This window comes from Triturus cristatus, chromosome 1_2 (assembly GCF_964204655.1).
Source record: "Triturus cristatus chromosome 1_2, aTriCri1.1, whole genome shotgun sequence".
Lineage (NCBI taxonomy): Eukaryota > Metazoa > Chordata > Amphibia > Caudata > Salamandridae > Triturus > Triturus cristatus.
Genome location: NC_140580.1, coordinates 277,041,195 through 277,067,492, shown reverse-complemented (window position 1 = coordinate 277,067,492; position 26,298 = coordinate 277,041,195). Strand labels below are relative to the sequence as shown.

Below are 26,298 nucleotides of genomic sequence, written 5' to 3'. Positions count from 1 at the left end.
ATGTTTGTATAAATAAACGACAAGGGTGTCTACTTGGAGAGTACCCACCGGCGGGGGCGCCGGGATTAGGCACGGTAGGGCGTCAGACACGTCAGAGCTTCACTAGCGCTGTAAATACATTCCATGTGGATTCATTCTATGCATAGTTGCCTTTTAATGAATATCACGCAAATCGTCATGGTGATAGGTACATACGGTTTGTCCAGCATGTCCTAGGTGTTTCTATGAATATATATATTTTTTAAATAATAAAAAACAAAGGCCGGCCCCGGGGGATGGGGTCCCCGGGGCCAGTAAATTAGAAAAAGAAGGGGGCCACACAGCCCTCCTTCTTAAAAAAATAAAATAAATAAAAGACCGGCATCGCGCTGGAGGCCACGCCCCTTCCTTGCAGCACTCTGCAAACGCGCCCCCTGGCCAGTTGTAAGTTGGGGAATTAATTCCCCTTCAATACTGAGGGTCCCTGAGGGCCAACTAGCCCAACAGGTATCTCTAGTGTGCGCCAGGGAGCTGCATTGCAGACAGGTGTTCTGAGGCCACGCCCCTTTTTACACCTCTATGCAACGCAGCTCTGTGGCGCTTACTGGAGGTACCTAGTGGGCTAGTTTGACCCTAGGGACCCTTAGGATTCAAGGGGACTTAATCTCTCAACTTAGAACGGCCACAGGGCGCGTTTACACAGTGGTGAAGTGAGGGGACGGGGCCTGAGGTGACGTGTGCAAACATGCCCTGTGGCACGTTTTAAGTTGGGGAAATAATTCCCTTTCAATCCTTTGGGACCCTGGGGGCCAACTAGCCCACCAGGTGCTTCCAGTAAGTGCCACTGCTCTGCGTTGCAGAGAGGTGGTGCAGGCCGTGCCCCTTTTTACACCTCTCTGCAATGGCGCTTACTGGACGTACCTAGTGGGCTATTTTGCCCCTAGGGATCCTCAGGATTCAAGGGGACTTAATCTCCCAACTTAAAAAACGGCCACAGGGCATGTTTACACAGTGGGGAAGGAAGGGGACGGGGCCTGAGGTGACGTGTGCAAACACGCCCTATGGCGCGTTTTAAGTTGGGGAAATAATTCCCCTTCAATCCTGAGGGCCCCTGGGGGCTAACTAGCCCACCAGGTGCTTCCAGTAAGTGCCACTGAGCTGCGTTGCAGAGAGGTGGTCCAGGCCGTGCCACTTTTTACACCTCTCTGCAACGCAGCTCTGTGGCGCATACTGGAGGTACCTAGTGGGCTAGTTGGACCCTAGGGAACCTCAGGATTCAAATGAACTTAATCTCCCAACTAAAAACGGCCACAGGGCGTGTTTACACAGTGGTGAAGGGAGGGAATGGGGCCTGAGTTAACGTGTGCAAACAAGCCCTGTGGCGCGTTTTAAGTTGGGGAAATAATTCCCCTTCAATCCTGAGGGACCCTGGGGGCCAACTAGCCCACCAGGTGCTTCCAGTAAGCACCACTCCGCTGCGTTGCAGAGAGGTGGTCTAGGCCGTGCCCCTTTTTACATCTCTCTGCAACGCAGCTCTGTGGCGCTTACTGGAGGTACCTAGTGGTCTAGTTGGACCCTAGGGACCCTCAGGATTCAAGGGGACTTAATCTCCCAACTTAAAACGGCCACAGGGCGTGTTTACACAGTGGGGAAGTGAGGGGACGGGGCCTGAGGTGACGTGTGCAAACACGCCCTGTGGCGCGTTTTAAGAGGTAGTTTTAATCCCCTGCCTTATTATATACTAGGGGCTTACAGAGGAGGTCATGCTGATCACAGGGGGACCCCAACGCATAGTGTTCCCTAGTGTATGTAGGTGTTTTCACTGTATTCTGAGTGTCTTTTAACATAGCACTGGCTCTAGGACTGGTTAGTCAGACTCAGTTACCACCAGTATCCGTCTGAAAAAGTTGAGGGTACAGGATGATTTTGCAACAAGGCTTCTTTCTGCTCTTCTGTTTGTTCTTTCTGCACGTTATCCTTCTTCCTGCACTTTTCTTCGTCTTTGAGGACTTCTGTTGCTTCTTTCTGCATTTCTTTTTTTTCTTTCTGTGCGTTTTTTCTTCTTTCTTCACATGTCCTATCTCTGTAGGCATAGTTAGAAATTAGCATTTAAAAAACCTTTGAAATTCACTGAAAAAACCATAGGTTTCAGGCACGTTATAGTTAGGAATTAGCATTTAAAAAACCTTATAAATTCACTGAAAAAACCATAGGTTTCAGGGGCGTTATAGTTAGCTGGACTTTTCATTCGTACAAAACCATTGAAATTCCCCCGTTATAGTTAGTTCAGCTAACTATAACTCGCGCGCCCGCAATGCACTGCTGATGACGTCACATATTACATCACTCATGACATGGTCAGTGACATCACTCATGACATCACTGATGACATCTCAAATGACATTACTAATGGCATCACTGATGACATCATCCTTGTGATAGAGTGGCAGACCTCCTCTTCCCCTAATATAACCTTTGATACACACATTCAAAAATAGAAACTACAATGTTCAAAACAATGGACATACCAATACCAGTTACAACAACCTATTCAGTAATTCTAAGATCCACATACACATCCACTCATTCACCAACAGTCCTATACAGTCACTCATACATGTACTCACTCATCATATGTACTCACACACCTATACATCCTGTTACACAACGCCACTCATCCATAGAGTTACTCACACACATAGTCACTCATGCTAATAAAGAATCAAACATCCATTTACTTGCATATACAGTTATACACACACCACCACACTTACTTCTACAGAAACTTACACATACTTAGTCTTTTAAATAATCACTTATAGAAACACATACTTATTCATACAGGAACTCTTTCAATCTCTCACTCTCACATATACTCACTTATATACACCAATAGTCACATATACTAGTTTAAAACATATGTAGTTACTCATAAAGACACTATTGAGACAGTCTATCACTCACTAACACACCCATGCACACACTCATCCACCCATACAGTCCTGCACACATGCTGTCTTCAACACATACAAACAGTGAGTCACTCATTCATGCACCTATGCACTACGTAATACCTCCACTGAACCATACAGACACTCATACTGATACTCAAAAAACCAACTAATAACCTATATAGACACTCATGTAGCTACTCACCAACGCATGCAGCCACTTATACACAAAGTGAGAGACTGATACAGATATTTACACATTTAAACATTACTCACTAAGCCATGTATTCACTAAGATACACTTAATCAGTCAGTTATACAATCAATTTTTCAAAAACAAATCATCCATTTAGACACTTATATACCCATTTATTCTTCCATCGACCTTGAGATATACATATATAAAACATATGTAATTTTCTGAAAAACACACATTCACTGGATGATGTCATCAGTGATGTCATTTGAGATGTCATCAGTGATGTCATGAGTGATGTCACTGACCATGTCATGAGTGATGTAATATGTGACGTCATCAGCAGTGCATTGCGGGCGCGCGAGTTATAGTTAGCTGAACTAACTATAACGGGGGAATTTCAATGGTTTTGTACGAGTGAAAAGTCCGGCTAACAATAACGCCCCTGAAACCTATGGTTTCTTCAGTGAATATATATATATATATATACACACACATACTATTATCAGGGGAACCAATGCAGACGAGCAGACGATGAATCCTATCTGCCACCCACCTGCACTCCAGATACGAGTATCACACTCAATTGTGCCACCCATGTCTTGAGAAAAGAAGCATAACGATGGAGGCACCTGTGATGACCAGGGATGTGCAGGTAGACCTCAATACTGAGCTCATCAGAGGCAGTGGTGGCAGTGATTGACAAGTTCAGCTTGAACCGAACGCAAGCCATGCTGCTAAGATTCACATTGGAGCTGTTAATGGAGGGAATTATAGAAACCAGATATGGGACAAATTCAGCTAAGTCTCACCATCTAGCAAAAACAATTTTGACATGGCTAGTATAAAGTTGATAAGGTACCCAATACCATGCCCCCATGTAAGGAAGCTTACAACATATTATATCCTTTTTAGGCTCTGGTGTTCCCTAAGAAATATGGAAACAAAACAACAATCGCCGTCAATGTTTTTTTTTATTAAAAGAAAGAAGAGTATTGACAAAAGAAAGAGAGCCACTATTTCTTGAAATAGAATCGGTTCTCACTACACATACACTAAAAATAATGTTATAGTCAGTACTGGGTAAGGTAATGATGAGGCCGTCAATGTATGTGCTAATTCATTTCATTTTTCTTGCACAGCTATGACAAATTGAGGGATTTGATAGCCCCAGGGTTTCAAATATTGATATCGGAGAATATTGAGGGTACAAAAGAAGATAAATATGTGCAGTTGCCTGACAGCAATTAAAAAGCAAGTGAAATGCAGCAAAGTCTGTTGGTAGCCATGACTTCACAGCAAAAATCTGTGTGTTATCATGGATGCAACTATCCACAATACGGGAAGCTTCAGAACACAGTGATACTGGTAACTTTTAATGATTGTTTAAAATGGGATTTGGACAGTGAAGTCCAAGATATTGATTCCACTAGAAAAAGAAAAAGTTCTTGAATATACTTACAGACTTTCAGTGTACAACAAGAAACATTTTGACCAAAATGTAATAACTTAAGAGGATATCTAATTGTGGACAAATTTAAATGACTGTATATTGAAGTACACAGTGAAATTGATGTCTTTGTTTCTGGACAAATTGGCAGTTCAAATATTGACAAATAACTCACATGGGTATAGAAAAAATGCTCTTAAGCGGAATTACTTGCCAATCAGTCATTAGGCGTGAAGGAAAGGCAATGGATCGAGATAGACCTGCAAACAGAGGGCTTGTGGGCAGATAGAAATCCAACGGATTTTGATGGTATGTCATGCGACAATGAAAGGAAACACAGCTGATTACGCAGCTGTGTTTGAAGTGTGGATATGCTGTCATTGTCTCATAAATTGATCGTGGTGCACAAGAATGTGACAATTCAGAGGTCACAACTAAGTAGCATGGGGTGAGTTCAGCTGACAACCAAACCTGCCTGAACCAGGAAGGAAGAGACTGGTCCAAGAAATTGCCATAAAACACTTACGGGAGAATGATCCAGTGCAGATCTCAGTATTAGAAGTAAACGTGCTGATTAAGAAAAATTTGATGGGCATAAGGGGCAGGTGGCTGGGGTCAGAGGCGTCATGGCATAACTTATCACAGGGTTTGTGCAAGGGTAAGAAAAAGCCAACTACAAAAAGAGCATGCAATGTGGTGAACAGGGAAATAGCTGGGATTTTCAAAGCCTAGAAGATAGAACTGATAAAGCGCAAAGACATTACATGTATTCACCCATCTTTTTGCATTTAATATAGGCTTTATCTATTTTCCTTAAAGTCAGAAACATACTTAAGCACCTTATAGGCCAGACAACACTCAAAATACTTTAATTGTTAGCTATGTAATGCCCAAAGATCATCTTGAACCTACAGCCATGAGCTTAGCAGTGTGCCATGTTTTCAGATATATTTATATCACTGAGAGAGCATACAAAAAAGGTCAGTCTTGTTGGCAAAGTTGTCTTCCCAAGTGCTGTGCTGCTTTATGCCTCTTAAACCTTGTGCGTTTTTCATTCAGTTTTGTATAATTCACACAGAACTAGTTATGTGTTTACAAAAGAGTGCATTCATAAACGGCACAATGGCCTCCAATCAGAATTGTCAAACACCTTTCATTTCCCCAACTTTAAAGGACCCGCTTGGTCCGTCGTCAGCTTTTTGTATGGGAACTGCATGATGCGCAGAGATTACCTCACAATAGCAACGTTTCGTTCAGAATTACCCATTGGATCTATGCACCTTGTTCTCTAGACACTGCCACTTTATCTGGCAACAGACAAAGTAATTTAGCCCTCTTTATTCTCAGGATTACTGCAGTCCAACAAGCTGTCTCTTCCTTACTAAAGCCATGCTCCTCTGAGCCTCTCTCTTTTTAACACACAATATTTTAGACTGTGAGTCACTGACATGTAGGGTTGATTTAGAGTTTGGCAGAAGGGTACTCTGTCTCAAACGTGACAGATATCCTGTCTGCTTTATTATTAAAAGTGTCAAAGGATATAATGCACTTGTAATAAGGAAGTTAGGACATGCATCAAACTTGTGATGGAGTAACCCATCTGCCAAACTCTAAATCAAGCCCTTAGTAACTCACTGGCAAGTCAATCCATCTTTACCGCACCAAGAAGCACAGGTCATGTGTTTAGTATATGGCAGTTTAACCACATGTCCAGTGTGTGCTGAAACCTAAGCCTGTTCTTGATAAAGAAACTGTTCAGAGACCATTAGAGCCACACCAAGCATGTCCCCTGTAATAACTTGGGAATATTATCCGGGTCTTGAGTTGTTGACATACAGTAGTGTTGACGGCATACCAATTTTTGCAGATTCAAAGTCCTGAGCAGACCTTTTTTTGTTTTTTTGGGGGAGTGTGGCATACCAGTCCTACGTCATGTAAGGTTTCTTTGAAACGTAGCACCCAGACCCTTGCATTGACATTCCGTGTGTCAGTCTAGTGTATGTATGCAAGGTGGATGTGTAGCAAAATATCATGTGTAGTGAGAGCATGATTGCCAGGTCCAGTAGCATCCCTTTTGTATTGCCCCTAGCTTAGCATGGCAGAATATAGAGGGTGGATGTAGCATTCCCAGATAGTAGAAGTGTATTGAATTGATTCTTTAGGCTGAAAAGTAGGACCCATTTAAAGAATTGAGAAAGTGAGAAGATGGGGCTAAATTTAGGAATTCTATGATAAACTTTCAGCAAGGGATAGCTGATTTTTTCTTCTTGAGCACTGCCATTTGGTTTTGAAAGGCGAGAACATTTCGAGCAAAGGCCTTCAGGAAGGCTGATATCAGCAGGTACAGTCTTGTCATACTTCATTGTGCCCATGTTTTAGTCACTCCTATTTGGGCCAACATCATCACTACCTGCTGTGACACCAATCAACTTGCACAAACAAGGCTGTGTCTGCACTAAAGCCCCAAAGTGAATTTGACAGGGAACTATATCAAATTGCTTTCAGGACATTAAACAGTGGAACAACATCTCCGGTATGGAAAAATGAGTTTAAAGGTGAAACCTAAATCATTCCACTTTGTTTCGGTTCCAATTATCTCTTGACCAAGGAAGAGAGTGCTCCACAAAGTACCTAAAGAACTGCTATGACACTGACCTGGTGTCTACAGGACAGCCAATGTCTCATCCCAGAGGTGAGGGGACATAACTTGAAATCTGTGAAACTTTCTGGAGAAGCTGAGAATCTACCTAGAGCCTTGAGGTCTGTCTGGTTGCTCAGAGAGTGAAAGATGGCTTCTAATCATTATTTATCAAGGAACACAATAATTGGAGGGTGTAAGATTCGTTTGACCACGCAAAAAAAATCAAAGAACCTCTTACTGTGACTCTTAACATTGAAAGTTTTTTTTACAGAGTGGGTTTAGCTTTCTTGATGTTCGACAGCAATCCATTTTGATGTTGGTCCAAATATATGTCGATGTTAATATTGGCAAACTACCAAAAAAATACCAACTAGAATCAAACTCAATTAAGGCCACTCACCCACAAGTGATCTGAGTCGTGGGAACCAGCAGAGCTGCAATTTATTGCCTTTGATTTATGTGCTTGTGATAAAGGACCTACCACCTAAAACTAGGTTAAATCAGACTGTTGCAGGAGTGCTGTTTTCTCTTTTTTAGGATAATGTGATCTATTTACTGTGGGAATTTGCTACATCTCTGGAGATGCCTGGTGTCAGTTGTAAAGTTTCAGAATTAAAAAAGAAGCTTTCAAACAGTTTTGATTTTGTTTTGCAGAATAAGAGGATGAATTAGTTAGGTACTCCATACATCCTCAAACTCAGGTGTGTTTTGCTACAATGAGTCTGCTCTCCTGACAGGTCTGTGTAAAAGTCTCTGTAGGTGGGGATGTTAGATTTGTATTGATTGTGGCAGTGACACTTTAGGAGTTTGGGGTCCTGGACAAGGCATATTTTGTGACCCCTTGTTTGGAACTCATTTGAAGTCATTGCCCATTTAAAATGAATTCAAATCTACTTGATATCAAACTATTTTGAATTATACGTTAAACTTTCAGAGACAGGGGCGCATAATAAGAAGCTTAAGCTGCCTGATGTCCACCAGTCAAATAGCACCAAAAGAAATCTTGAGAACTTGTTGAATTACGCTTGGATCTAGATTTGTTTGACTTGTAACAACATTTTATATGGAATTTAGTGTCAAATCAGTCTGTTCATTCCACTAACGGAATGACAAGGTATGGGTGACTTGGTGGCTATTTAGTGGACTGGTTCCAAATGTGAAAATAAGTCATAAGCTCATCATGCTTGAAATCATAGCTTTAGTTGACAGTCATAATCACAAAAAAATCTCCAGTGATTTCTTGCTGTAACAGTGAAAATCAAAGCACTGCACTGATAAATTTCACCATTGCAGAGGGTGGGTGAAATCTAAGAATGTTCTCCTTATTTTTCTTCCCTTAGTTTGACCTCCTAATCCGTCAATGTTTTCACTTCTCTGGCTAAACTGTTACCTGCGACTTTTAGGAGTGCTTTGGTCCCTGACATTGAGAGGTAAGAAATAGCAGCAATCATAAAAGTAGTCCTGGAGAGGATAGTTCCCTGAGGGAATGATACCAGGTACTTTGTGACTGTCCCAATACTACGCCAACGATGACTTCCTTTAAAACACAGAATAGCCAAACAGACAGAGCTTAATTTGTGCCAGAGGTGTGGCGCCGCGGCCAGGGCGACGGAATCTGGGGATCACGGTTCGATCGCCGGCGGCAGATTAGCCCAGCACCATGTGACTGGGCAATAGCTTGCTTAATCTTCCCGACGGCCCCCAGCGCCTAGAGACCCTTACGGGTGATTGTTCGCGCTTTACAAATGTGGATTATTATTATTATTATTATACATTATACATCTAGTGGTTGCTGATGGTAGCCACCATCGATCATTTTTGGACAGTGCAACTTATTTTTCATTGTTAGATTTTAACACAGTGCAAGAGAGAAAAAGGCTGAATAGGTGGAACGAAGGATGAAGAAAAAGATAGGAAAAGAGTGACAAAGGGGAAACAACGGGGATGAAAAAGAACTTGCAAGAGTGCACTAAAAGACAGGAAGTGCTTGGATGGCCCAGAATAGATGCCTGAGTTTGGAGAGTAAGGAAACAGAAATTGCAGTGCAGGACTAAAGCGCACTTGAAAGACAGATTTAATTTTGATGATGAAAGGCCTCCTTTCCAAACTTCAGCTCCTCTGGTCACTTCCAATACAATAGTGCACTTTCTGCAGGGAATTTGTTAACTGGAGCAACCTCCCTGAGGTCCATTTCACACTCACCCAGTGATGTACACATGATTTCACAGTGCCTATATTTCCTCTATCAAAAATAGCATGTATGAATATCTATTTTGAAGACTGATGTGTAAAGATTCTTTTGATTGGTAGACTAATTGCTCCAATCAGTTGGTGTCTCCTTTATATTTCTGTATCCTGATGATAGCCCCGCTTTAAATAATCTAAGTCCAGGGGTCGGAACTTAGACAAAAACATTATATGTGGACTGTTTTTCAAGAAACGATGGTTGCTATCAACACTTGCTTAGCTGGGGTTGATCTCTAACACTCTATTAGCCTATCAGCCATATGTATATATTTCTGTACATAGAATGTATGCACTTTCTGCACTTATAGTCACTTGCACTGTGCGGTCACCCCCCATGTTTTGGAGCACCTTGTGTTCGATGGAGCAAATATAAGTTTTACTTCTCACTGTCAACAATCAAAGAAAAAGTTGCTAAAATAAAATAAAAAGATAAATATGTAATGCGAAGTTATTGTTGTTAGAGGTGTTTGTATCCCCTTCTTAACACGTTGCCATGGAAGTCAAGAGATACACATCCCCCATAGGGACCACCTTTTGTTAAAAAAAAATCCAGCCCAGTTCCCTGGGTTACTGGGTTGTGCCTTTTGTTTCAGAGGGTGGTGAAATAACAGTGCCAGAGTTGGAATCAAGCCTATGCAGCCATGGTATGCAGCATACCTGGCATTACATTAGGCAGCACCAATGAGGAAAACAACCTTGAGACTCTTTTTTAACAAACTAAGTTTTGCCAAAAGGCATTACTAAAATCCACATTTAATCTTACTACGAAACATTTTTGCTGTACACTGATCAAACACTGGAGAACCATTGCTAAGGCTTGCAAACTAGGCTCACAGTCTTTACCCATGACTGAAACCATCTTCTCACAGTGCTCAATGGGTAAGGCTCACTGAAGGCTGCACAAGGCCTTGACGAAAACAAATAAATCTAGGACACCTTCAGGCATCCAGGGATGGGAACAGGATTTGTTAAAAAGCTAAGAGTCTTGGCATAGCTGCACATACAGGAACTAGCATCTAAATCATCTGCATGTTTCCAGAACAAAGAAAATAAATGCAAACAATGATAAAGATAGTTTCTTCAGGCATAATCTACCACTCCACTCTGACTAGTTGTAGGAGGGGACACACCACACTGAGGAACATGCAACATATCTGGTGAACCTGTAACCAAGCCCAATTATTTTTTAAGGACATACTTTCACACATAACAGAAATAACTGAAAATAGACCTCACATTTGGTGTCCTGGTCGGCGGCTCTCCACACACCTTGTCGTAACCAACTAGCCTAGTGATGTTGCAGTTTCCATTGGTTGAAAGGCTACAAGTGGTGTAAAGGTTGCAATTGATGTTGGAAACTGGGATTTAAATATGGACACCACCGGTTTGGTTTTTAATGTTAACTTGCTGAACTAAATTATGTAACACATCATTAGGTCTTGCTGGACAACGCTGAATTGTTACCAATATTTTAAAACCTAAATAGAGCGGGCATTGGTTCTACAAAGAGCAGTATTAACCTCTCCCTTCTTGCCATTTGCCATTTGGTGTATCATTCCGCCGTCAAAAAATGCCTTCCTTGGAAAACACGAAGGACTATTTTACATCTGAAAAATCTCCTCAAAGATCATGCTGCTTGTCCTATTCAGTTTTCTCCTATGCGCGTTCAGCACAGAAAAATCACTTTAAGCTAATTTTTCTCAGGGTCAGTATAGCAAAATTAAATGTGATAAACAGGATTTCTAGGTGTAAGCAGCATTTGTGAATGCTAGTGATTGCATGCTTTGGCACATTTAAAACACAAATATTGGCGTTGGTAGTGCGCTTTCTTCAATGCTCAACAAAAAGATCTTGTAAAAAAGATGAAAAAATATCACCAAATACGTACCGGTTGTTCTTCAGTCTGTTTACTCTGTTAAATAGAAAAAAAACAGTAAGGTTCGGTTTAGAATGTAATTCAAGGCTTCGTAGGCTTAATCGGGTCAAACTTTGACATCTCCCTATATGGAAAAATACATGTTTTCAAATACCATACAGTCCACATTGTTGAAAGTCTGTTTTCTGACGCTGCCTAATTCCTTTTTAAGAGGTATCATAGTTTGAAATAGACTTTGACAAGATATCAAACACATATTTGCAGGTTGATAACATAAGGAATAAAGGCCCTTGATTCACAGTTAATTGTGGATTCGTCAATAGCACAAGCGTAGACCTCCAAGTATGCACACAAATAACATTACAAACTGTCGAGAGACACAAAGAATCTGCCTAAGTGTATGGCTTGGTAGGATTACCATGCTTCAGACACATTTTGTGCGTAGACCATAGATGCTTATGTTTGAAATAGTACATACACGTTTGTGTATGTAGGCTAGCAAATTTCAGGCTGATTCTGACACACTCAAAAATGTCTGGAATTGCATCAAATGAATATATGCATTTGCACCTGAAATATACAAGAGAATTGCCCTCTGCGCACCTGAAACCAGTTACACAAACACACATGCATGCACCCACACACACACACACATTAGGGATGTATGACGTTACAACGCATGCTTTTACAACGCATGCCGTTACAACGCATTTTTTACAACGCCAAATCTGTTACAACGCAAGTCTTTACATCGACTTGCAGTAGATGGCGTGCTGACATTAAAAAAGGGTAATTTACTGTTCTAACTCCAGTCCACGTTGCAGTAGGGAAGGTGTTTGGATAGTAAACTACTCTATTTTTAATGTTAGCACGCCATCTAGTGCAAGTCGATGTAAAGACTTGCGTTGTAATGGCATGCGTTGTAACAGATTTTGCGTTGTAATAGTTTCGTTGTAATGGTAGTGCGTTGTAAAAGTTGTGTTGTAAAGGTTGTTCCCCACACATTAGACCACATAAAGACCTAAACATATAAATAGTACGAGAGGTAAATCCGAGGGTCTCTTTCTCTTCTGATTCAGTGGGTTGAGATGAAATCATAATCATGACGTCAACCTTAACACTGAAGAGAAACAGAAAACTCACTTAAGAGGGGACAGGCCATGTTCGCTCTCTTATACAATGTCATGGCAAGGTATTGGGTCTGCCTCGTAAAATCCGGAGAGCTGCAAACAATCAAGCCATTGGCCCTACCCAATCAATAATGTGAATGTCAGGTTCGAGCGGATCACTTTTCTAAAACAAAAAAATTAAGAAGAATGGCAAGACGAGAAGATGAACAGGTCACAGACCGCAGCTGTGGTGCTTGGTAAGTAACGTGGAGCGTCTAGTAGCATTTGTTTCACCAACCTCCACCCAAAATACTGCATGACCTGTCCATCCTCGAGACCACAATGGAACTGGCACCTAGGTGCCATGGCAGTCAGTATCCTGTTCACCTGTCCCCCCCCACCCATTCTCCCCAGAATTCTGTTCCCATGCAACCCTCTACCAGAATCTTTCACCGTCTGTCTCCCAAACCTGTCTGTTGTTCATCTCCCTCTTTCGTTGCCCCGTTCTCTCGTTTACCCTATCAATAGTCTACTGTTCTCTGTGGCCTGCGTGTGCTGGCTCACCGCGTTTCTTCCTCCACATCTTTAAAGTCCCAGTCTACTGTTAAACCCATCTCCCGTCTCCTTACGCCCCTGCCCTCTCCCCTGCCCCCAGTCTACTGTTAAACCCATCTCCCGTCTCCTTACGCCCCTGCCCCCAGTCTACTGTTAAACCCATCTCCCGTCTCCTTACGCCCCTGCCCTCTCCCCTGCCCCCAGTCTACTGTTAAACCCACCTCCCGTCTCCTTACGCCCCTGCCCTCTCCCCTGCTCCCAGTCTACTGTTAAACCCATCTCCCGTCTCCTTACGCCCCTGCCCTCTCCCCTGCCCCCAGTCTACTGTTAAACCCACCTCCCGTCTCCTTACGCCCCTGCCCTCTCCCCTGCTCCCAGTCTATTTTTAAACCCATCTCCCGTCTCCTTACGCCCCTGCCCCCAGTCTACTGTTAAACCCATCTCCCGTCTCCTTACGCCCCTGCCCTCTCCCCTGCTCCCAGTCTATTTTTAAACCCATCTCCCGTCTCCTTACGCCCCTGCCCTCTCCCCTGCCCCCAGTCTACTGTTAAACCCATCTCCCGTCTCCTTACGCCCCTGCCCTCTCCCCTGCCCCCAGTCTACTGTTAAACCCATCTCCCGTCTCCTTACGCCCCTGCCCTCTCCCCTGCCCCCAGTCTACTGTTAAACCCATCTCCCGTCTCCTTACGCCCCTGCCCTCTCCCCTGCCCCCAGTCTACTGTTAAACCCATCTCCCGTCTCCTTACGCCCCTGCCCTCTCCCCTGCCCCCAGTCTACTGTTAAACCCATCTCCCGTCTCCTTACGCCCCTGCCCTCTCCCCTGCCCCCAGTCTACTGTTAAACCCATCTCCCGTCTCCTTACGCCCCTGCCCTCTCCCCTGCCCCCAGTCTACTGTTAAACCCATCTCCCGTCTCCTTACGCCCCTGCCGTCTCCCCTGCCCCCAGTCTACTGTTAAACCCATCTCCCGTCTCCTTACGCCCCTGCCCTCTCCCCTGCTCCCAGTCTACTGTTAAACCCATCTCCCGTCTCCTTACGCCCCTGCCCTCTCCCCTGCCCCCAGTCTACTGTTAAACCCATCTCCCGTCTCCTTACGCCCCTGCCCTCTCCCCTGCCCCCAGTCTACTGTTAAACCCATCTCCCGTCTCCTTACGCCCCTGCCCTCTCCCCTGCTCCCAGTCTACTGTTAAACCCATCTCCCGTCTCCTTACGCCCCTGCCCCCAGTCTACTGTTTTCAGTGCTTGCTTTTCACCTTGTCTCTTTCTCCCACAATCTCCCCAGTCCACTGTTTATTGCTCCTACTTCCCTATAGCATCACTGTATTTAGCTAATTTCCTTTTGCCCTATCTGAAATTTCTTCCGGTGTCTATCTCATTACCTTTCCCTAATTTTAGCAAAATAAAGCTGATGTTCGCACGTTTCTATTTGCACCATGTAGCGCTTCTTTAGTGCTTGCCCCCAAATCACTAGCGTCTATAACTGATGCTCCCCTGTGGATTTATGCAAGTGAGAGCGTGTGTGTGAAGAACATTACAATCTGGCCATTTTCATCGAGGTGACCTAATTGTTTTTCCCTTTTAAAGTACTTTATCGTCCCTTCTCCACTTAGTTCCCCCTTCTCTTCTTTCTTCTATTATGTATATGGTATTTCAATAGCACAAACCTAGCCGAATGACAGGTTCACGCTATAAAAATGCCATATATACATTCATGAAAAAAAGGGGAGACTAATTGGAGAAAGGGACGAAAGAGTACATTATAAGGGAAAGAACAACTAGGCCACACCCCTGAGGTTCTTCCTTGTTCAAAGTTTCCACTACTCTGCCCTCCTGTATCTCCACTGCCCCATCACTTTGCCCAAGTCTCACCTATATTTCCTCTGGCTTATCCTGTCTCTTTGTCCCATCTCCTTTGCTGGCTCCAGCTTTCTCATCCATAGCCCTGTTTCTCCTCTTCTCCCCAGTTCCTCAAACTCATTGTTCACCTCTCTTCTGCCTCCTTATGGCAACCTAATGCTTCTATACACCTAGTTCAAATTCACCAATTCTCGGGTTCTACTTATTTTCTTGCAGCACTTGTGGAGTAACAACCAGACCTTATACTTCATTTGGCGGTAGGAGAGTAATAACAATCACAAAAGTAAATCCAGGTGTCCTGTTGGTTCTTATGCATAAAGAACATCATCTGCATTATGCTGAGGAGGGGCAGTTGCAATGTTAGGAGGCCCTGGATTTTGTGTGAAGGTCTTGCATACTCCCATATCCATGGCTTGCATCACCGACTCGCACCGCTGTCTTTTATTCTTGCATGTTATTCTTCCAGACAGATACTCCACACTTACATGCCATGTAATGGCTCATACCAGTCAGGATATAATTGATGACTCCACCCTTTCCTTCTTGGTCCCCCTATCCATGTGACCATACCGTTATGCAATCCATGTGTTCCTCTGGTGGAATCCACTGGAAAGGCTTGACCCACTACTGTGCCTTTAGCTATTCCACCACCAAATTCACCAATCCAACCCATGAGACCATCCACACATACAAGTGCTAGCTAGCACCGGGGCATATCAGCATTTGGCAACAGGAGGCAGGAGGAAATGTAAATTAAGGCAGAGTCTGAAAACCATGGTAAAGATCTGGTGGTGCACAGCTGAACCACCAGAACAACACAAAGCTCTTGTCAGGCCCCAGATGAGGCAACAAAATGAGCATATGGTGGATCAAAAGGCAAATACGTACAGGCTGCACATTGACCAGATGCAGCTTACTGGGACTCTTGCCACGGGTCTGGAACACACTGTATAAAAAACCTGTGTGTAATTGAACACCAATCCTTTTCAAGGATACCGATCAATCAATCAATCAATCAATCAGGGAATTGTAAGCGCGCTACTCACCCGTGATGGTCTCAAGGCGCTGGGGGGGGGAGGGTCCGCAGATCTGTTTAGCTGAAGAGTCAGGTCTTGAGGGTCTTCCTGTAGGTGTTGAGGGAGGGGGTGCATCTGATGTCTGCCGGTAGCTCGTTCCAGGTCATGGCTGCAATGTGAGAGAAGGATCTTCCGCCTGCTCTGGCTCTATGGATGTGCAGGGTTTCGGCCAGTGCGAGGTTGGAAGATTGGAGGTTTCTTTTGGGTACGTGGAAGTTCATTCTGTCGTTGAGGTATTTGGGTCTGTTGTTGTGTAGGCATTTGTAGGCATGAGGGAGGATTTTGAAAGTGACTCTTTTCTCTACGGGAGCCAGTGGAGACTTCGTAGGTGTTGACTGATGTGTTCGTGTCGGGAGATGCCGAGGACGAGTCTGGCGGTGGTGTTCTGTATTGTCTGGAGTTTGTAGAGTAGGGACTTGTTGATGCCGGCATAGAGTCATTTTCATAGTCCAGTCTGCTGGTGATGAGTGCGTGGGTGACTGTCTTCCTTGACTCAGGGGGGATCCACAAGAAGGTCTTGCGGAGGATGCGGAGGGTGTTGAAGCAGCTGGAGATGGCGGCATTGACTTGTCGGTTCATGGTGAGTGATGAGTTGAGTACGATGCCAAGGTCCTTGGTGTGGTTTGAGGGGGTAGGTGTGCTTCCGAGGCAGGTGCAGTCCCAGGCAAAAGGGGTGGTACCGAGGACTAGAACTTCTGTCTTCTCGGCGTTGAGCTTCAGGCAGCTGTTGGTCATCCAGACTGCGACGTCTTGCATTCCTTTCTGAAAGTTGAGTTTGGCAGTCGTGGGGTCTTTGGTGAGGGAGAGGATGAGCTGGGTGTCGTCGGCGTAGGATACGATGTTGAGGCCATGTTGTCGGACGATGGCTGTGAGGGGGGCCACGTAGATGTTGAAGAGGGTGGGGTTCAAGGATGAACCCTGTGGGACTCCGCAGGTGATTTTCGTGGGTTCGGAGAGGAAGGGTGGGAGTCTGATCCAGTCCAGGGCTGTTCCTTGTATGCCTGCGTTGTGTAGTCTGCCGACTAGTGTGCGGTGGGAGATGGTGTCGAAGGCCGCTGATAGGTCGAGTAGGATGAGGGCTGTGGAGTGGCCTTGGTCCAGGAGGGTGCAGATGTCATCTGTGGCGGCGAGTAGGGCGGTCTCTGTGCTGTGATTGCTTCGGAATCCGGATTGAGACAGGTCCAGTATGGCGTTCTCTTCAATGAATCATGTCAGTTTCCTGTTGACTGGTTTCTCTGCAACTTTGGCTGCGAAGAGGAGGAGCGACATGGGCCGATAGTTCTTGAGGCTGGTGGGGTCAGCTGTGGGCTTCTTGAGCAGAGGTCTGACTTCTGCGCACTTTCAGTCATCTGGAAAGGGGCCTGTTTTGAAGGTGGTGTTGATGGTGCGTTGTAGTTCGGGTGCGATGGCGGCCATGGCTCTGTGGTAGATGTGAGGAGGCAGGGGTCGGTGGGCCCCCCGAGTGGATACTTTTAATGGTCGAGACGGTGTTTTCGGCTGTGATAGGTGTCCTGTTTGAGATGGTGGGCTGATTGGTGTTTCTGGGGGGCAGAGGTCCTGAGATGGGGTGATGTCTGTGGCTTCGCTGCGTGGGTTGGTGAATTCTTGAATGACACTGAAAAGTTCATTAGAGTTGGCCAGGATTTTGTTGTGGATGAAGTTCCTCTTGGTGGCTCTGATCTGGTTGTGGTAGTCCGTCATGGCGTCCTTGTAGGTGGTGTTGTCTTGGTGTTTCTCCAGTTCTTCTCCAGGCGTCTGCAGGTGCGTCTGGCTTCTTGGAGAGCAGTGGTGAACCAAGCGGCTTTCCTGGGTTGTTGTCTGTCGGGGTTGCGTAGTGGGGCGAGCTCTTCTGCGCAGTCGGAGATCCAGGTGTGGAGTTCTCTGGCTGCGTCGTTTGCGCCGGGTGCCCAGGTGTAGTTGTCTCGGGTGAGGGTGGAGTTAAGTTGCTCATCGGTAACCTTGATCCAGTTCCTTTGTGGTGGGCATGGGGCTGGTTTGGGTGCCTTGGGTTTGTTGATGGCGAAGTGTACGCAGTGGTGGTCGGTCCATGGCGGCTGCATTGTGTGGCTGAATTGGACGCTGTTTCCAGCCGCGAAGATGGGGTCGAGGGTGTGTCCTGCTCTGTGGGTCAGTGTGTTGTCGACTTGATTAAGTCCGATGCTGGCGAGGTTGTCACAAAGTATAGTGGAGTTGGGGTCACAGGGGTTGTCGAGGTGGAAGTTCAGGATTGCCAATGAGCATGTAGTTTGTTGAGGCGATGGCGTGGGGTGCGATGATGTCGGTGATGGTGGTGGCAAAGGGTGTTCTGGGGCCGGGGGGTCTGTAGACAAGGGTTTCTCGGAGTGTGGCTTTGGGGATCTTCTGGATCTGGAAGTGCAGGTGTTTGGCGGAGGGGAAGGTTTAGCTGGAGGTGATGAGGCAGAGGGTGCTCTTGTGGGCGATGGCGAGGCCCCCTCCTGGGTGGTTGGGGCGGTCTTTCCTCTGGATCTTGCATTTGTCTGGGATGGCGGGGGCGAAGGATGCGTTGGTCCAGGTCTCTGTGAAAAAGGCGATGTCGGGCATGAGAGAGTCGAGTAGGCTCCAGATTTCCATGGCGTGTTTGTGTACGGAGCGTATGTTGAGAAGGATGCATTTTAGGGTGTCGTCGATGCTGGAGTCGGCGGTGTTGGAGGCCGGGGTGGCAGTGAGGATCTGGCAGCAGTGGAGGCAGGAGAACTGGCTGTGGGTTGTGTTTGGTGAGGCCTGTTGGCATTCTCTAAGTCTTCCAGGGTTGAGTGCGAGGATGGTGGTGGTGTTGTAGCGATGGGTAGTGGGAAGTCCTGGGTTCCTGGCGCTGGCTTCGGTCCGGTTGCGGACGAGCGCAGACAGGCTTGCCTTTGGCGAGCCTTCAGCGCGCCGGCTGCAGGCCTGCTGTGCGACCGCCATTAAGCAGGGGAGGTGGTAGGGAGGAGAGGCTTGGAGGCGGGAGCGGGGGAATTCCTGGGGGGAATTCCAGGGGGGGGCGCAGGGGCAGCGGCGAAAGGCAAAAGGAACAGGCAGGCACAGGAAAATAAAAACAGTGGTGGAATTAGAGCAAGACACAGATGGGCACATTAACAGTGGCACAACAGGGAAAAGTTAAGGAAAAAAAAGGCTGTGAAAGGTTACGGTGGTTGCAGGCAGTCTGGTCCCAGTTGGAGCGGGCAGCAGGTGCAGGAGCGGACAGCAGCCTCGAACCTCCCAAGGAGGAGGTCGGGGTCTGGAGGCAAGAGACAGCACAGCAGAGGTGCGGAGAGAGAGTGGACCTAGATCAGGGGCAGCTTAATATTATCTCCGCCCAGAGGCTGGCTTCATAAAGTATGCCAGTCACATCTGGATACATGTGTTCAATTTTCACTGTTTGTGAATCCACCAAACTGCAAATCGCCTTGTAAATGTGATCAAGAAGAAAAAATGTGAGAAAGATCAAAATGTACCTCACGTAAGCATCACCAGTGGAGCTGCAGGTTGGTACTCACCAGTTTGTTCAGTCTTTCATCATTGGTGACTTTCATGACAGTGAAAAAGCAAAATATTGCCAAAATTATATTTAGAGGTGAAGAGAGGGAAAGAGACAGAAGTGACATGTGCAATAATGCACATAAAGTGTTTGTGTCATTCTATGCCAACAGAACCCCGTAGTGAAAAAAAGAGAAAATTGCTTCTCCGAGCTAAAATGAGTTGTGACTCACTCGCAAATAGACATACTTTATTGGATGCCGTGAGCACACTCAGATTAAAAAGAACGGCATGTTTTAGACCATTTCAATTAGGAGAGGCCAACATGTTTCATTGCCAATACCTTCCGGCAATTTCATCACGGATCGGGGACCAGTCTTCACCTCACTGGTACTTCAAGCTTAGACTATGGTGACTGACAAACGATAAAAGAAAGATGGTGTCAATCAATGAAGACATATTGAAACGTTAACTGGCAACATTGCCCAGGCGTTAACACATGCAGGTCAGTAGTGGTAAGATATTTACCAGGTGGTTGCTATCAGAGTTCATACCAGCAACACACGTCCTGGGGAGTATTCTCAAATTTTTAGCCACGCATTCCCTGTAGGTAATCACAGTCGCCACAAGTCATACTGTGGGTATATACACACACATAATGATAAATGTGTACACGCTCCTAGATGTTTCACATATTCCCCATTTTGTGCAAGATTGCCTGCCACACCTCCCTCCATCTACCCTATTCGGTGAAGTCATACATCTGTATTTAGACCAACTAGCATTGCCCCATATCTGTGATGTGGAGCTTTTTCGTATTTTGAGTTATTTATATCTCGTAGAGGCCCCATTTAACATCTCAAAACATTCATCCATACTGCCCCCGAATCAGCGGTATCTCAATTTGACAAAGCAAATCACTCTGCCATGTTGCCCCTGAGTCAACAATATCTCGACTCGGAACATTCAATCATGCTGCCCCCAAGTTTGCTGTGTCTCTTTAGTTGTTTGTATATCTCGCCAGACATTCTCACATCCCTAAGTCACGCTCACACACTCTTACCGCGTTACAGGCGCCTCCAGCTTCCACTCGTCCCCATCACCCGGAGCGTTCGCACGCTCATTTAAGATCGTGCACCGGTAGAGCACCTGCAGTCTCGCCCAGTGACATCTCAAACTCGGCCCCATTACATAATCGTCTGCCGGTGCCATATTGGAGTGGTGTTATATACGCACACTCCGATCTAGTATCCTAATATTTATGCTGAATTTAAAAACTGTTTTATGTTTTTAATGGCATTCACCAATTGCGGGAAAATTATAAATTGTGCAGGAGACACCTACCATCACTGGCCAAAGTTACTTAACTACAATGTAGTGGGGTGTGAAAATGCTGGAACCTCCCAGCACTCTGCATAAAGGTGTGGTAGCACAAAAGTGATATACGCTTAGTATGTATGCATCTGCACTGCATTTGAGCTAATTTTCTTCCCACACTTTTTAATTAACAGCATTCTGAAACGTATTTCAAAACAGAGACAGGAATGCTCACTGGTCACAATTATGTAGTGGTGCTATACAATGTAGGTCCAGTCAGGGAACCACTATACTCCACATTTTGAGTTAGTAAAATAATATCATTAGGGGTTCATTGACCACCACAATTGAGCTCTAACAAGAGGTGCTTCTTTTCAAAAGAACTTTAGACCATGGTCCCTTTTTATAGTGAGTTTCAACAAGTTCCTAGCTGTCTGATCAGTGTACCTCCATCCAGTAATTCAAGCGCAATGTGATATACATCTCAGGTGTACTATCTACCCACTTTATTCCATTCGATAGTCATTCAGGCCCACTTGGTCCACCTTCTCTGAAAAGAACCATCGTGCCTCCTTCCTAGCCAGTATATCTTCCACACTATGTGCGTCTCCCACTACTCTCTCGTGCACTATCCATTTCACATCCCTGAACTTGTGTCTCTGCTTTTGATAATGGCGAACTAGTCATGTGGTTAATTTTCCTGCCTTGAGTGTGCTGATGTGTTCTTGTATCCTCACTTTGACTTTCGGGGACATTAGACCAATGTAATGCAATCCACAGGTACATGTGAGTCTATATATTACAGTAGTGATATTGCAATTGCTGAATCTGTTCAAATGCCATGTCTTGCCATTTGTCAACTGAACACTTTTTGATGTCTTCATAAGATCAAACACCGAGCAACTGCCACATGGAAGTGCCCTGGTGTTATGCCTGATTCTTTTATGTGCTGAGTAGGGCAAGTGTGCCTCTCATTCCTTTCTAACAAGGCATCACGGGGGTATTAGGCACTTTCTTGCGTGCCCTTTTCACCAACCTGGTTGGATAGGCTCTGTTTTCAAGCTTTGTCACCAGGTCCTCAGATTGCTCCATATAAATTTTGGTTGATGTACAAGTCTTGCGATATCGTAAAATTGCCCCACGGGAAGAGTATCCCGCAAGGCTCTGGGATGGAAGGAGCGGTAATTAACAGTGGGTTCCTGTCGGTGGGTTTTTGATGGACAGTTGTATGAAGTTCGTGCCGGACGAAGTGTAATCAATGGGCCGGAATACAATTTTTAGAAAAAGGAACATTAGGAACGTGTGAGTAATGGTAGAGGAAGTCATGACAATCAGTTTGGGCAGGGTAAAGGGTGGGGCAGGACACTACATTATATGCCCTGACACTACAGTCAACACAGAGGGGAGTGGAAATAATGGACTGCATAAACCATAATGCAAAGGAGCAAACCTTTCTGGGATATGATGTAGTGTCCTGCACACACCCTTTTCCCTGCCCAAACTGATTTTCATGACCTCCTCTACCATTTATCACACATTCCTAATGTTCCTTTTAGTAAAAATGGTATTCCAGACCATTGATTACACTTTATCTGGCCCAAGCCGGAGACTACGGCCCGGGTGCTGACAGTACGGCCCAACTGTGGACGTAAAGATATGACTCATAAAGGACCTCTGTGAATACCAAAAGTTGTAAAGTTTGACTTTTTTCTCAGACTGCCTTTGTGAATGGGGCCTATTGTGGGGTTGAAGAATTTTGCCAGGTAAGGCATTTTGCTGAGATCAGAGCATGAGAATCCCATTATTCTTGGTGAAAAAACGTATTTTTTCAATGGATTATCGTGAAGATGTGTTGCAAATTGTGGTGAATAGGTTCCCTGATGTGTTAAAAAATGAGATTGGCACGGTCAGAGGGTTTGAATACTGTATTACGGTGAAGCTGCATGCCACTCCCATGATACACAAAGTTCGACCAGTACAGCTCAGTGTCCAGAAAGACCTTAAAATGTTACTTCACAAACTTTGTGATGAGATGTAATTCAAACCATCATTTCTTCTGAATGGATTTAACCTATTATTTGGCTAAGAAGAAAACCATGGACTTGCATCTATGTATGGACTTGCATTTCCCTAATCAGAATATTCTGGTTGTCTCTCATCCTTTGCCCAGAAACGGTGGGAGACCTAGAGCCATCTCCCTTTCGCGAAATCCTGTAGCTATCTCGCCAAAGAAGATAAGACATGACAAACACTCCTAGCCTGTCTTTCCCCTATAACCACAAGTAGATGCTGTAGAGAGAAAATACAAGGACTAAGCTGATGTAACACATACATGTCTGTAATATGAGAAGATCATTATTTGCTTTACCCCTGAGCTAAAGTCAAGCCGGTGGCTGCTAGAGGGACCCACCGGAACTCACACCTGGGGAAACACCCACACATGTTCTCATCAGACATTTTTCTAGAGTATTAGAGGAATGAGAAAGACAGAAAAATGGGCACAAAGTGAAAAAACAGAAACAGGCAAGAGTGAGAGAAAGGGAGGCATGAGGCAGGTGCAGGACTGCGCAGTACTGGCACTAGATGTGATGACATTAAATAGCAGCCGGATGGGCTCAGCAGAACTTTGGGCACCAGCAGTCACAATTTTACCCATTAGGTACTGTCTGGCCCACAGAACAGAGAAAGAAAACAGACACCCATGGTCAAACTCCAAAAGAAAATTTCTTAAGTCTCTGTAAGGAGCCAAGGGGCGGAGTCTACACTGGCTGAAAAATATAAGTTCCTATGTAAAGGTAAAAAATACCCCTTCCAGCCTTAAAAACTCTGCTTTCACGAAGGGGGGTGGATTAAATCCCAATGAGCTACACGTTGTAAACACACTGCTACAGGAGCTGTAGGGAGGGAATTATGCAAACCAATCCCTCAGGCTTCAAAACCATGAGAAGTCAGTTAAATCACTTGGAACTGCCAGAGATCAAGAGCTAAAGCAATCACTTTGCCCTCAAAAACCAAAAGCTAGTTCTGGACTTCTCCCTTCAAAAGACAACACATGCAGTCCCTCTAAATACTGCGGGTCTCTCCTCTCACAAACAACCCAGAAAGTGGTACTCGGGGTGCCAGGACAACAAGCATTTGCAATGCAATAGGTCTCGCATTACTGAAAGTTTGAGCTATTGGCGTTGCTTTATTACTTGAAAAACCAATCGCTCAAACTTTCAGTAATACGAGACCTATTGCATTGCAAATGCTTGTTTACCTTGCATATGGGGTGTGCAGCAGTTCAGTAACAATGCCACTTTTAACCCTTTTCCAGCTTTTAATTTAAAACTTACAAAAAATTCCCGTTCAACCTCTTGACCTGCATGGTAAAAGTTTTATTGAAGCTTGAAGAATGTATTTCAAAATTGCTCCTCTTTCTTAAGGCAATAAAATAGTTCACGTTAAATTGTCAGTGGGAAATTCTAGCACACTTTAAGTCTTAACCTTTTGTTTGCCGCTCAGTGCGTGCACTTTAACCTCGAGAAAAACTTGAAAAAAATGTTTTCCATAAGTTGCTTGGATTTAACATATAACTCCCTGCTAGTCGTTTAGAAGACTTGGACAATAGGTGCTTTTAGCTCCAGTAGTGTATTCGAACGACAGTTCTTGGGGTTAAAAAACGACTGCGAGCAGGTAAATAGGGCCAGCGCTTTCAAGAGCGGCAGGACCGGAAGACTACCAAATGTGACTTATTATGTGAAGGTATTATTTTTGTAAATTGTGCTTTAAGAATTACTGGTTGCCCAGACGTAGGTCCTGTGCTCACTGCGCTCTTGGATTCAAGCTAGCCTGGCTGATGAGGGGTGATGCCCAGAAATCGGTCCCAGGATGCTTGTTTCCGTTCCGGTCCAGGGAGGACCAAGCTTGGCAGTTCGGGCTGAACTGTTCCCATAAGGAACAGGGTCAAGACTGATTTGCATATGGCTGCTCTCTGAATATACAAATAGTTGTGCTTTTAGTTAATGTTTAGGGACCTACATCTTCCCTAGCAAAAATGTTTTGCAAAAACCATGACAACATAAAACAAGCACTGACAAAGTGTAGGCTGTCAGAAAATGTCAAATCTAGCTTTGCCAATGTTTGTGATCCTGATTTGCACACAGGTTAAATAGCCTTGAAAAATAAGGGCAACATTTATACACTGTTGCTGTTAAGGATCGAAACCCAAACAAAAAAAGTGTTTGGTTTTTTTTAAGACAAAGTATACATTCTTTGAGATATAATAACATTATTAAAGCAACTCATAGCATAGGTAGCCAGCCTCCGAGAAAGCTGTTGGTCTCTTCTTCAGGCGTACCTCTCTTAAATCATGTGTGGTCATATCTGGGGTGGATTCTTTCAGTAAACGTTTAACAAAACCTCTTCCGGGACAGTGGGTAGATTGGAACTATTTCATTGGCAGTTTGCAAAGGGGAAGGCGCCAGGTGCCTAGTGATGCGGGTATTTAACCAAAGCAACAGATATTTGTTGTGCGGGCTAGCGAAGCAAAAAAACTGTGAGCAGAAGCTGGGAAGCTTCAGGGGATGATTAAACCTGTTTTGAGGCAAATGGAATTGGAATTCGCTTTCCCTACATCAACACGAGGGAAATGACTCTAGTTCTTACTCAAGACCCCAGGCCGCAGCTATCCAGAATTTTAAAGTATGAATACATGACTACCATTTGCCACGTTCTGGGTAACTATGGCTAGACAAAAGCCTGGCGCTAACATGGATGTCTCCCGAAGTACCTGTTGCCCAACTAGTGCATAATTTCATGAACCAGCATACATACGCTGTTGTGTAGCTATGTACTTTCAGAGGTATCTAGGACGACATACAAGAAGCATCAGTCATCTTCAGGAGGAATTGCCCTTTGGATTTATTTCTCCGATTATACACTAACTATAAAATATTGATTGCGATGCTTTCTGCTTTCTATGTTGTTTCATGAAATGGCCAGCATTGGTCCTCAAAAATTTGGCCACAGTGATAGTCATGGTATCTGGGAAGCAAGCTCCATCAAAGAGTTAGGCCCCCAGGGGGCTCTCTATCAACTTGAAAGCAATTCAGAGGCCCACCTTGCTGCAAAGTGGCCCCTTGTCAATGATGACACATTCATCTCTCCAAGGCCTTTTAGCCAGCTGCACCTTGCATTATGGAATTTGTGAACCCAAAGTTACAATGTTAAAAAGGGGATCCCGAAAGCCCAGACTACAATGTGTTCCTGGGTAAATTAGTTTGGGCTTGCTGGAGGTGTCCAGAATGCTCAAGTTTCCCAAAATGCAATGAAAAACCTGGCCCGGACAACCCACTTACACACACATGGACCTTGGAATCTTCAGAGCTCCGAGGTGACACTGTGGAATGAGACGACTTGTCAGCTATGTAACTCACGGCAAGACCTTGAGGCACAGATAGTTTCTCTTCCCAGCACTGATGCCTGTTCACTTCCTTCTTTAAATCTATTATTCCCGGTAGGTCACCTAAGCTAATAAACAGCGTGAAACCGGATTGGTCATAGGCTAGGATTTAAAAATAACTTGAA

General features: G+C 44.8%; 1 protein-coding gene across 2 annotated transcripts in view; it reads right to left on the bottom strand.

Moving 5' to 3' along the window:
- LOC146867156 (uncharacterized) overlaps positions 1-26,298 on the bottom strand; it is a 514,074-nt gene that overhangs the window by 84,380 nt on the left and 403,396 nt on the right. For both annotated transcript variants that reach the window (XM_085603679.1, XM_085603682.1), the window contains one exon: positions 11,353-11,376. In XM_085603679.1, coding sequence (XP_085459805.1) covers positions 11,353-11,376 — 24 coding nt within the window. The remainder of the gene's footprint in view (positions 1-11,352; positions 11,377-26,298) is intronic.